General features: G+C 37.8%; 1 protein-coding gene across 1 annotated transcript in view; it reads left to right on the top strand.

The window, feature by feature from the left end:
• ALG3 (ALG3 alpha-1,3- mannosyltransferase) overlaps positions 1–14150 on the top strand; it is a 36660-nt gene that overhangs the window by 20691 nt on the left and 1819 nt on the right. Inside the window, exons 6-7 of the mRNA XM_053710338.1 lie at positions 53–258; positions 328–404. Of these exons, the coding sequence (XP_053566313.1) occupies positions 53–258; positions 328–404 (283 nt within the window). The remainder of the gene's footprint in view (positions 1–52; positions 259–327; positions 405–14150) is intronic.

The following is a 14150-nucleotide window of genomic DNA, read 5'->3' as shown; positions in this document are numbered from 1 at the left end:
ACATTTGCCAGGTTTGATGTTTCCATAATGTTGCATGTTTTTTTTGCCATAGGTGTTTTTGGCTCTTCCATTCCTGATTGAGAATCCAACTGGATATCTGGTTCGCTCCTTTGATTTTGGTAGACAGTTTCTCTTCCAGTGGACAGTAAACTGGCGGTTTCTTCCTGAGTCTGTGTTCCACCACAGGGTTTTCCACATAGCACTGCTAGTGGCTCACCTCACTGCCCTGTTACTCTTCTGTCTGCATCGCTGGCATAGGTAAGATATCCTAACTTATACTTTGTGTAATAGGCTATTGTTGCTTTACCTATCTTATCACATTGTTAGGTCTGGGCAAAGTCTTTTGCCGCTCCTGAAAGATCCCTCCCAGAGGAAACCACCTTCACCTGGACTTACACCCAACAGTATCCTTTGAAATGGTGGCAGACATGCTTGCTGGGGTGCAGGAGAACTATTTAGCAGCTATGCTCACTCACCTGCGGTCTATTCACTTAGTAAACAGTAAGAAACCCAAACTATCAAAAGAGTCAAATCTATTTTCTTTTCTTTTTTTTTTAAATATATTTATTAAACCTCTCTTTATTTAAAAATGTTCACGTTACAGAATTTTTTCCAATGACAGAGTAGTACTTAAACTTGGTTAATTAGTTATATGTTCTGATCATACTTTACAGATGTATTATTATAATAAATAAGAATAAATACATTTTAACACGTACTCAACTGTCTCAACAGAAAAGTTTGTGCTGAAGTCAATAGCATATGTCCATCTTCCTGGCAGTCTCCTTTTGGCCAAATCTATATTCTAACACATGGTATTGTCACAGCATAAGATCCTTTCCAACTCAAACTACTTTTCTTCCCACTTTCAATAGCTAAAAGTATTCATATAATCTGACTCATTACTTTCCTCCAGCCCTCATGTTTCAGTGATTTTTATTGGAGCACCTCATGGACTACAGGCAGCCTAGCCTGGAGTAAAATGGATGTATGGTGATTAAATTACTTTCAGTAACAAAAGTGATAGGTGGAGTTGAATCATTTAAATATCTAGTGTACATATTTAGTTCCATTCCTTGCTTGATATAATTTCCTTTTAAGATGTATTTTATTGTGTGTAGTATGTGGGCACCCCTCCTAATTATTGAGTTGATGTGTTTCAGCCAACCCCAGCCGTTGCTAACAGGTGCATAAAATCCAGCACAATGGGTTGTACACAGCGGCTTTAAGTGTAACACTGTCACAAATGTTTGCCCTACTAGATCTGTCTTGGTTAACTAACTATAAATGCTAGTTTAGTAAAGTGGTTTAGATGAGACCTAAAAAGGAAAGAAAGAGGCGCCACATTTGAGTAGTACAGTCTGCACCAGGTAAGCAGAACTAGGAGGATACCGGACCCTCTAATGATGGAAACTCACCAGATCCGGTGGCACAACTGGAGTGCCGTCCAATGCAGTACGGGACCCACACAGTCGCCCGTAACACTCGGAGAGGCGTCGGGAAACGTCCAACGTAAAGGCGGGTATCAGATGAACCAATCAGCAGGGCCCTTTGAAAGTCAAAATTCAAATGGAAACCGCAAGCTCAGATAGGGAATAAAAGTCCAGGAGCAAGGATAATGTAAAAGTGTAAACTTTTATTGTTACACATTAAAAACAATAGCGACGCGTTTCTCAGCAACAGTAGTACTGATTCATCAGGCTGTTTATACATTACAAACAATAGCTCCTTATTATTGCGTTATCAGGCCAATCAGATGTCAAGCCGGTTACACACCTCCAGTGATGTCATATGACACTAACACATCAAGGAGGATTAGAAATACACAGTAGCAGCCTGCAATCCATACTGGCCATGACTAACGAACAGTAATAAACTGGACTCAAAATATATATATATATATATATAAAAAAAACTCTCGGCACATATTAAAATATAAATGCACATAGACATATTCCATTAGATTAAACGTATTAAGATTAGCCAGTAGAATACATAGTTAAAAATACCTAGTACAATAAGTGTTAAAAAGGAGAATACACTTATTGTACTAGGTATTTTTAACTATGTATTCTACTGGCTAATCTTAATACGTTTAATCTAATGGAATATGTCTTTGTGCATTTATATTTTAATGTGTGCCTTTAGTCATGTCAAGTACAGATTGCAGGCTGCTACTGTGTATTTCTAATCCTCCTTGATGTGTGAGTGTCATATGACATCACTGGAGGTGTGTAACCGGCTTGACATCTGCTTGGCCTGATAACGCAATAAGGAGCTATTGTTTGTAATGTGTAACAATTAAAGTTTACACTTTTACATTATCCTTGCTCCTGGACTTTTATTCCCTATCTGAGCTTGCGGTTTCCATTTGAATTTTGACTTTCAAGGGGCCCTGCTGATTAGTTCATTTGATACCCGCCTTTACGTTGGACGTTTCCTGACGCCTCTCCGAGTCTTACGGGCGACTGTGTGGGTCCCGTACAGCATTGGACGGCACTCCGGTTGTGCCCCCGGATCTGGTGAGTTGCCATCATTAGAGGGTCCGGTATCCTCCTAGTTCTGCTTACCTGGTGCAGACTGTACTACTCGATGTGGCGCCTCTTTCTTTCCTTTTTAGGTCTCATCTAAATCATCTCCATACCAAGAGTGCAGCCTACAACTGACTTTTCCTTTATCTGTTTGCATGCACCTCCAGCTGGGATCTTATGTTATCCTCGCCTTTGTTTAGTAAAGTGGAAGTTCTATGAACAGTCCAGCCAGGAAGTGGTAGACCACACAAACTCAGAGTGTGACTGGAGTGTGCTGAAGCACGTAGTGCATAATAATCGCTCAGTGATTTTAAATGTGGCATCGTCATAGTATACCACCTCTGCCACAGATGTGTGAAATTTCTGCCCTACTAGATTTGCCTGGTCAAATGTAAGTGGTATTATAGTGAAGTGGAAGCATCTAGACCACACAAACTCTGAGTAGGGCTGCTGAGTACTGAAGTAAAAATTGGCTAATCATCTGTTGCATCACTCACTACAGAGTTCCAAACTGCCTCTTGAGGCAACATCAGCACAAGCGTACACTGGGAGGCTCATGAAATGGGTTTCTATGACCAAGCAGCTATACACAAGTCTCATATATCAAAAGCACTGGACTCTGAGAACAGTGAAAACATACTATCTGGATTGATAAATCACAATTTACTATTTGGCAATCTGATGGAAGAATCTGAGTGTGTTGGGTGCCAGGAGAATGCTACTGTAATTTCAGTTAACAATTTGGCAACAGTCTGGGGAATGTCCTTTCCTGTTTCAGCATGAGTGTGTTCCTCTGCACAAAGCGAGGTCCATGAAGAGATGGTTTGACGAATTTGGGGTAAAGGAACTCAAGTGGCATGCACAGAGCCCTGACCTCAATTCCTTTGAACACCTTTGGATTGAATTGTAATACGCTCCAAAATCTTGTGTAAAGTCTTCCCATAATATTTGCAGTTCTTATAGCTGCAAAGGGGGGGGGGAGGGGCAACTCCATATTAATGCCTATGCCTAACTTTGCCTCAGTTTACAATTTATCCTCTCTCTCATCTTGCTGCATATCTAGCAGCTTGGTTTTGTATTAATAGAGGAGAAAACCTTTTTCTCATTAACCTCTACAGTAGTAAGAAAGTAAGATATTCCTCCTTGCGGTTTGCAGAGGAGCTTAAATCTTCTGAAGAAGCAGAGAATAACCCTCACTGTTCCTTTTATGTGATACGTTTCTTTCAGGTACATTTAAATACAAAAATCGAATAATTTATTGGGCAGACAAGCAATTAAACATGTTACAGGTTTATAAATTCATTTTTAAATTAACAGGAAAAGTATGTTTGTGCTTAACTTATCCCTAGGGATTATCCATTCACTGGCTGATAAAACCAACTCCTTCAGCTCTGATAATAAACCGTGGTGTCACGCTCACACACCGGTTTTTGCTTACTATCTTTGTATGCTGTTCACTGAGCCACTTCTGGCGTTTTAACTTTGCCAATAAAGATGGATTTTATTTGCATAAAGCTGGATCCTATCCTTCTTCTTTGTGTGCTTAACTTATCCCTAGGGATTATCCATTCACTGGCTGATAAAACCAACTCCTTCAGCTCTGATAATAAACATTGACTCACCTCTACAAGCATGAAAGCGAAAACTTTTTAATCAGGCTAAGGACCTTGTTTTTTCAAAAAATCAAACTCTACAATGAAGAAAAAGTGTACTAAAAGCTCTCTGAATCAGTTCTTATATTGGGTTTTAAGAGAATTTAAAAGCTTCACAAAATTGTGAAGATTTACAATGCTAACCTGAGGAAAGTTTTATTCTCTCTACTATGTGGTTTCATATTTTATTTATGATGAATTAAGCCTGTAGGAAATTACATTGTTATACATGTTATGAAAATTATTCTTCATAGATTCAAATGAAACATCTTCAGTATTTTATGGGCTTGTCTTGTAAACTTTTACAGATTAGTATGATTTTGAAAGACAGAACTTCCTTCATGTGTCTTAAAAACTACTGTAGTCTACAAATTAGATATTTTATTTTGGTGGTGTTTCTCTAAATAACTCAAGCTAAAATTTCTGATATGTTTATCCAGACATACAAGGCCTTATAGGTTAAACTGTTGCATCCATTTGTCGACATTAACCCCTTCAGTATCTGAAAGTTCAGAGAAAAACTTGCCCAAAAAAATCAGAGAATTTTTAGCATTTTTGCTATTGCTCCATTTAAAGAGAAATAGAACCTTGTTTTATTATATATATTTATATATATATATATATATATATATATATATATATATATATATATATATATATATATATATATAGAGAGACTATTATCTTATTCCAGACGGCCTGTCTGCTTACTACTTACTCAGATTACAGATCTACTACAAATCCTACATCAGATGAGCCCAAAAAATTCAAGGATAGAGACAACTGTGAGCACCTGGAGCCAGCAGTAAGGTTGAGGCCTTTAATTTACCCCCCGGCGAGGCACACTTGGGCCTTGTCATTAGGCAGCACATAGGGCTGAGAGCAAAGTACCGGGAGAGTACTAGCACAAACTATCCTGACGGGAATCTATATTTTTACCTTCCAGATGGAGATTAATTATGCCATACTATATAAACAACTTAGGGATCTCCTAGATGGCCATCTACTGCGTATTGCGAATACAGTGGATTCAGTGGGGGGACATGTCAATGATCCAAAGCAGCGCCCTAGGACAGTAAACACAGAGATCACTTTGCAGGAGCTCTCAGACATGGATCGGAGATCAGCTATGGTGTGGCAGGCTGATGGTCCCTCTGTGATCAAGTGTCCCCCACACAGAACAAACAAAGCAACTCGACCAGGCTGTTATCTAGGGACCACTGCAGTCATCCTACCTATGATTCTCCACTCTCCTCATGTTCCGAGCTTGGCCCCTAAGATAGCATCAGACTGTTTTGATTTGAGCGATCAAATGGATCAGTACATCGCTATACAGTCAGCTGCTTCGATACTACGGTCGGATGGTTTGATGCTGGGTAGTAAAAGAAGAACACACATTACGCTTACTATTAGGGCCATGCTTTCATCCGATTTCAGATCCGACCTCATGGGGGACATTGGTTGGGGGTTACCTATATGGTGTCCTGATTTTCAAGTTTACACGCACCTATCATATGGATTCTTGTGTAATAAAACTGGTGTGGGCTAGACTTCACTATACAGGTGGATTGGGCTGGTGAGTTGTGAATTCCCAAAGCTCCCGTTATGGACAGATCATTCAAGTCCTACGAACTCTCATGAATATATTTTGGACTTTCTATGAGGAATAAGTTATACCTTATAAGTTCTCTGTGTTGGTAGATTACATTTTATTCTATTCTGTTGCATGCAACCTACATAATGCATATTTGTATTCTTTATGTCTCTGCAAGCTTCAGACTAAATAAGGCAGTTATAGCAGCTAACTAAGTCTCTTGTATATATAGTTGCAGGTTGGTTACGAGTTCTGTTTGTTTGCTATCCATATCCCCCATATTTTCATTTTTTACTGTTCCTGTTAGAGTGTGATTTCATGTGGGGGGGACAGCAGAAGACAAATGATATATCTTTCAAATATAGATCCATGCTGGTTATAGTAACAGAAGCTGAACGCACATTTGTAGGTTAAGTGTAACTCTTGCATTTCTGCTGGCTTGATGCTCTCTACTGGCATTTATTATATTTCTAGCTACTTATTGAAATTAAATCCTAGCCTAATATGTATTAGCAAGACGAATATGTATTTTCTTCCCTCACTTGGTGATAAGAGTTGTACCATGGTTATTTCTTATCCCAGTTTCCCCAGTTGCATACATGTGACATTGATTTTTGCTCTCCATTGTCCTATTTTGGGGTCTTGCTGTCTGCGGCCGGGATAGCGGGATCCTTATACTGATGAGATACAGACTGGGGACTCGCATTTGGATAATCCTTTTTACCAAGCAGCTTCAACTTACTTTCATTACAAAATTTGTGTACAGTTTTATTGCCTTATTTCATTGTCATTGATAGCTATTCCTATCCACACACCTAGCACCTACTACACAATCTATAGTGCAATACCTAACTATGTTAAAGTGCTGTATTGCCTTATTACCTAAAGCATATCTCCTAACAACCTATAGCTTGCAATATATAGAAGTATGTCCTTTATAAACTATTTATTACTATCATAACCCACAACACTGGTTGTATTTCTCAACTTAGCCCTATGTATTATGAAACATATGTACCCCCTTTTAATCTCTCTTTTTGTTAAATGGTAGGACGCAGGAATGGTGCTCATGGTTTGAGTTATAACATACCAGTAACCTAGACTCCTATGGTAAACTAATTCTTCTAGTCAGAAACTTATACTTTTTCCCTATATAATTAATATACAATTCAATAGATTTAATAAAAAAAAAAACGAGGTTCTTCACTTGGGGCCCATGAGTGGCCCTTTCGCATTAATGTTTACCCACTTCATGTTATGTTTACTGCAACTCTGTGGTCCAAGAGTGGCCGCTTTAATCATATGGTGGGTATACCGTTTGAGCAATGCTTATTACTTGTATTGAGAATGTAATTTGTCATTTACCTTTACCTATATTGTGTATTTATCTGATTTGTTCTGGTAGCATGCTCTGTAACAATTTATTTTACTTTATAATATGTATTGACAATTACTGTTTGTTTTGAAATGAACCTCAATAAAAAATAAAAAAAACTATATATATATATATATATATATATATATATATATATATATATATATATATATATATATATATATATATACACACACACACTCCTTTCAACAGCTCAGCCCACCAGTGTCAGCTGCCTGGGTGCAGAAATATCAGGAAATATTCGCACAAACAAATGCACTCTCAGGACTTTCAAAGATAGAGTAGTTTTCGGGTATATACTACCCTTCACCAGCATAACATAAAGTGAAAACATCAAAGAATATATAGGTGGGGGGCGGAGCCAACTGGTGAAGCAGCTAGACGTGTTCTACTGAAGCTCCGGGCTCTTAGACTTCATTATTAGATTTAATTGGCATATAGAAGGTCCAAACTTTCTCTGTGACATCCTAGACAGCCTACACTTCCTATCTTATACTCAAGGAAATAGAAGATCTAACTCCTAGCGAGTTTAACACTGACAAATCTTTTCCAGTTGTGCCACGTAGAGATACCAGACTGCACCTACATATAATCGGTTGTTGGGATGGAGGCCCTAGAGGTTTGGGAACAACGGACCCAACAGCTCCTGGAGCAGCACTTCCAGAGCCTCAAAGAAGATCTAATGTCGATACTTTTACCTTTTGCACCGCAGCTGAGCCAGGAAGTTACGAGTACAGGCCCTATACACTGTGGCGACAGCTACGCTACACTCGCAGACAATACTCAACACTGCTCAGGGATCTCCTCTTGTGACTCCCCTCTGAGCACCGGGTTACGCAAGTCAGGACAGATATCGGACCCTCTACCTCTGCTACTTGTACGGGCAGAGCCGGTACCTGGGGAGACATTGTACTCTAAAGCGGTGCACACACATACTATAGACCTCCTTGCTCTCCGTGATCCTCCAGCTCAATGCCAAATAGCCAGCCCGAAATATGGCTACTGCTCATCAGAGATGGCAGGTGTTCTAGAGCCGGCTGGTTATCTGATTCATGGACGGAGTGGAGACCTCATGCTGAAACAGCCCCTAACCGCAGTGACCTCCCAGAAACTACAGGGACTACTCATAATGGTGACGCGGGCTGTCACCTACCTTGTCACTGCAGACATCGGCTCCTACTTGTTACCAGATCACGGTGTCTCTGTTCATCAGGCGCTGAGAAATAACCTATTGCCCATGTATTCATACCGGAGCACATGGCTTACAGACAGAGAAGGCGTAGGGTAATCTGACTTTAACTTCAATTTGGTAATCGGCTATCTGGTAGCTAGATTGCCTGTGGTGCATTAACGCTCCGTATATATTTTGGGACTTTGATTTTTGATTTCTGTGGACTTGTGGCTATTCCATGTTTGGGAGTTTTTCAGTATGTTTGAGCAAGACTGACTGCCTGAGAACCCAGATACGATAGATTGTTTTATGTTCACTGTTTAATGTTGATGTTACCTTATAGGATACAATGAGTTAAGTTTTCATACCACATCCACAATGTTTACCTGCATACCTCATCTTGTTAAGTTTGGATCTTATATATTTTAGCTCAGGGCTGTGATAGATCAGTCTTCCTTTTATTTAAATATGGCATCCTGATCTAGAAAGATAATGTTGCAACCACTTACTGCATACCTCTACAGGGATAGACATAACCCCACAGAGATGACGATGTCTCCTCTCTCTTATGCAGTTATCTAGCCCACCAGTATCTCTGAATCCCATATCCATTCATATGGGGCAGCTATATAAACGTGGTTAATATCTGGCTACAGCAATTATTCATATAATTCTCACATGTAGGTAAATGTTGCTTATCATGTTGTTATTGCACATTGTGGTTTACAGGGACTCTTGTATACAGACAACAGTTTATATATGTTACAGGTACTAGATATAGCTACCTCCCTAAAGACAGCCCCCCTTTTTGGGACTCTATCTAGTTTTTTATCACTTCAGACACAAACATTAAGTTGATATGGCTTTTCCTTGTGCTTCACTATAAGGGAAAGAAGCTACACCTCTTCTGTTCATGCTCACTAAGTCAGTGGTGAAAAAAATAAAAATAAAAAAATAACTTTGTATGCCTTTTCTAGACTAACACATTCTTGCAGACACCGATTCCCATCTTCTCATTAATATTCTATACTACACCCACCTTTACTGTTGTCAACATATATTGAACAATTATATCTTACTGCACGCACTGTTAATTGGAATATACGTACCATATACCCACTGTTATAGTATAAGACTCTGATGGTCCCCCTCTAATATATGTTCTATGCATAGTTGCACACTAACTGTTTATTACTACTACTGCTATGCTAGAGTACCACTACTTTCGATACAAAGGGTTGATTTCTCAGTTATCTTTAGTAGAAAACTTAACTCACCAGGGTGAATAGATGGTATAGACAATATGCAGGTATTCACACTACTATTGATGTACAAGCCTTGACTATCTACTAGTACCGTAAATTTCATACATAGGCAACTATTTTTGCTCTAAGCAGATTACTTGGTCATATCCTACTGGAGCTCTCCTCTGACCTAATTTGTCTTATAACTCTGTGTGTGAACAACTGTATTACTGAAGGCCTCCCATATCACTATCTTGGACACTCTACCTATATATATTTAAGCTTTTTAATTATCCTACAGGCATATTAAGATTATCGCTACAACATATAATCTACTAATTATGAGAAGTAACCTTTAACCTGCGCTATTAAATTTTAAGAAGCTGCATCTCTTCACACCCTGTTCTAGATATTTTCACTGTTTTAATTAAGACACTTTTATTATAGCAGTATAGTACTTATGGAAGACATAAGATTTTAGCCTCTATACTATCCCTACATTTTCATGGTACACTGTTAGTTTTTTAACTTCTCACTTCCTTAGTTACCAACTTTAACATTTAAGTTTAGGTTCTCACATAATAACAGTTTATATTATAGATAGTTAAAGCCCTCTTTAGGTATAGACCAAAAGATGCCTCTAGGATTGTATTTGCATTATTATAAGGGTTGTGTTCACCATACCATTGCTCTCTAATTTACGAATATTATATTTTGAATGCGGTAAGTCTGCAGACTCTTAGCTAGCTAATGAAGACTCTGTATAGCAGCCTAGATACTATGTGACTCAGGGACATTTGTGTCATTTTATATATTTAATTCACAATAATATGGCTGTAATCTTATAACATATTGTCCATTTGCGCCAATGTATATTGTCATTTATTAATAGACATGCTAATATCAGCAGTTATGTGCAGATTTTCAAGAATATGGCCGCCAGAGAAGCTGGAAACCATAAGCCTGTAGATGAGTATGAGACTAATACTTATAGTGAGGTATGCTTAAAGTAAGTCCTTGACCCTCTGAAGGTATTAGTATTTAATCCCGCTAAGTTATACTAGCAGGTATATTCGGGCACGTCCTCCCCATGGAATTTTTCTACATAGATTGAATTGACTTTGTCCCCCCACACTAGTATTAGAAATAGTAGAGCGCTGCCCTGAAGTCTACCTATACATCTATATGGTATGCCCTTATTCTATAACGCTCCGCCACCCCCCCACTATCCTCCCCACTTCAATTATAGCGGCTCTTGTCCGCTGAATTTCCTTTTCCCTTCCCATGCTAACTTGGTCCAAAAGAGACCAACCAATTTTATTCCACACTTGCCTCACCTTAGTTCACATAATTCTATGATGGTTAGTCTTGACAAGGTGGAAGTCACTTACTCTTCATAAAAGATATAAAAATGAGGTCTCATTATTCATCCATGATATTCTTGCCGAGCTTGTTATACAATATCACTTTTATGATAACGACATATTTCATAACTATGATACTCCTCTGTTTTACTTGATGCTCAGAATTCATGCCCAGAGTTTTTTATATGTTTACTTACTACCTATGTCTCTGGGTATATGTTGTAAATCTCATTGTTTTGTTTATATTGTCATTGGATGACTATTATATGTAACATTCCTTATAACCTCAATAAAAAATTTATTTAAAAAAAAAATAAAAAAATATAGGCAAACAAATCGTGTTACAATCAAACACACACTCCAACCTGTGTATTCTCAAAGTGGCGCCAAAGTGAATTGCTGGAACGCAAACCTGCATTCCACTGTTTCATATTGCCGGAAGGACTGTTACGTCACTTCCGGTATCGTCGTATTCAACCGGCTTTGTCTACATATACCTAAATACATGTGTTATCAAAAACATTGTGTTAGATGGATAGCGTGTCTTAGTGAACTTTTAGTGATACGTATATTAGCCACCATAGTAGCCTGTATGATTGTTTCTAGGAAACATACCCCAGTTGCCATGCCAACACTTTTAAACATCTGGTCTCAAAGTGCATTATCAACATACGAAAAGTAACCTATAAACAATCAAACGAACATTATAGACTAAGCGTGTCATAAGTGTATATATACACACAGCTGAACTTCTTCAATTTGTATCATCGTGACTTATGAGTACAAGGATGGTGTATTAGACGTTACAAGTGGTAACCATAGAAACGTAAAAAAAAATACCTTTTGTTATGCCTGTCAAATTTCTAAGGGGATAGTAGTTTACCACAAATATTCAAAATGGATCATATTGTGGAGAATTATTATATACCTAAGCACTGGAACCCACAGTATATTGGTACCTGCCCCTTGCTGGTATGTTCTTTTATAATCCTATTACTAGGGTTGTTAAAAACACTAACTTTAACGCTATATACACAAAAAGATAACTAAAATGTAACTGAAATATATCACTTATGGACTTCTAGACTCCTATGGTAAACTAATTCTTCTAGTCAGAAACTTATACTTTTTCCCTATATAATTAATATACAGTTCAACAGATTTAAAACAAAAAAAAACGGAGGTTCTTCACTTGGGGCCCGTGAGTGGCCCTTTCACATTAATGTTTACCCACTTCATGTTATGTTTACTGCGACTCTGTGGTCCAAGAGTGGCTGCTTTAATCATATGGTGGGTATAGCGTTTGAGCAATGCTTATTACTTGTATTGAGAATGTAATTTGTCATTTACCTTTACCTATATTGTGTATTTATCAGATTTGTTCTGGTAGCATGCTCTGTAACAATTTATTTTACTTTATAATATGTATTGACAATTACTGTTTGTTTTTAAATGAACCTCAATAAAAAAAAAAATATATATATGTGTGTATATATATATATATATATATATATATATATATATATATATATATATATATATTCATGCATGCAAGTAGAATTTAACAGGTCAGAGAACTGATCTGTAAACAAGCAACACCGAAAGTTACGCTGATTGGGGAAGAATATTTAGCAGCCTTTAAAAACCAAGTACATTAGAGGATAGTACAAACTCGCCAACAAATGTAAAAGTTAAAAATGGGTACAAGGGGAAAACAGCGCTCAAAAATTCATTATCTAAAACATAAAATGATAAATAAATATGAAGGATCAGTAACTGAATATTAAAAGAATATAAAATCTGTGAATCCTCAAGTGCAAAATGGTGCAAGTCCACTCTAATATTTTCTTGTAATGTTAATCCCCTTACCAGAATTTACCTCAGTCTGAGGTAAGTTGCCGCACTGCAAGGGGTAATCGGTACTGGTACAGGTAAGTCCGGTGTGGCGAGGGATGTTTTTATGATCTCATCCACCTTTTGGAGTATGTAGTAACAAAATAATTCACATCCAGTTGTTTCCTCCCAGGATATTCAAATATGCCATCCACCTTCGGGAGTATGTAGCTTTAATTTTGCCTATCTGTCTGTGCTCTGCCATTGTCATTGTGTCAGTCAACCACCACCAGGCAAAATTAAAGCTACATACTCCAAAAGGTGGATGGCATATTTGAATATCCTGGGAGGAAACTGGATGTGAATTATTTTGTTACTACATACTCCAAAAGGTGGATGAGATCATATTTTATGTTTTAGATCATGAATTTTTGAGCGCTGTTTTCCCCTTGTGTATATATTAGACAACCCAAGCTATGAATCTTGGCCCATTTTGGTATATTTCATGCCACCAAATGTGATCATATAAAAAAGTATATATATATTTATATACCGCTTGTGCAGTCATAACACAGCCTGGTTTTGCCATTGTTTTTGGTAATTAGAAGGCTGATTATTTCAGCTGCGCACCACACTTGTAATATTCCTGGCAGTAAATCTGGTTAATCAGGTAGCTTGTTAGGTTAATATTTGCTCTAGTGTAAATATCATCTTCCCACTTGACACTCCCAAATTCTCTTTACCACTATCTGGCAGAAGTCTGTCAGTATGCATTTTCAGGGATTTTTATTTTAAAATATATTTTTTTTAAATTTATTTTCTGCAGTGTAGGACTTCGGACACACTGCCTCAGTTGTGAGGCACGTTCTGGGGCTGCGGGCAGGTGAGAGAATGAGGGAGATCCACTGTGAAGCGGCTAAAAAGGACTGTTGTACTATTTCGTCACTAGGGTCCTTAAGACCTGGTGACGTGATGGTACATCTGTTTCGCTGAATGAGATAAACCCCAAATTTTTGTTTCATAATTTAGATAGATCATAAACTATTATTTCATTTGCTTCATTCACTTGGCATCCTTTATTTAAGGAGCAGTAATGAATTACTGGGAGATAGCTGAAAGCCAATGACGACTTATATGTGCAGCTACCAATCAGCAGCTTCTGAGCCTACCTAGGTATACATTTAAAGAAAAGCATAAAAGAGAATGAAACACATTAGGTAATAGAAGTCAATTGTAAAGTTATTTAAAATTGCATGCTCTATCTGAATCATGTAAGAAAAAATGTGGGTTTCATGTCCCTTTAACTACATACCCAGAAACAAAACATTTTTATTAATGGCCTGTCACACTAATGATATTAAAAGG

Source organism: Bombina bombina, chromosome 4 (genome assembly GCF_027579735.1).
Source record: "Bombina bombina isolate aBomBom1 chromosome 4, aBomBom1.pri, whole genome shotgun sequence".
In the NCBI taxonomy this organism is placed as follows: domain Eukaryota; kingdom Metazoa; phylum Chordata; class Amphibia; order Anura; family Bombinatoridae; genus Bombina; species Bombina bombina.
The sequence above is the reverse complement of the archived record's forward strand: the minus strand, read 5'-3'. Positions and strand labels throughout refer to the sequence as shown.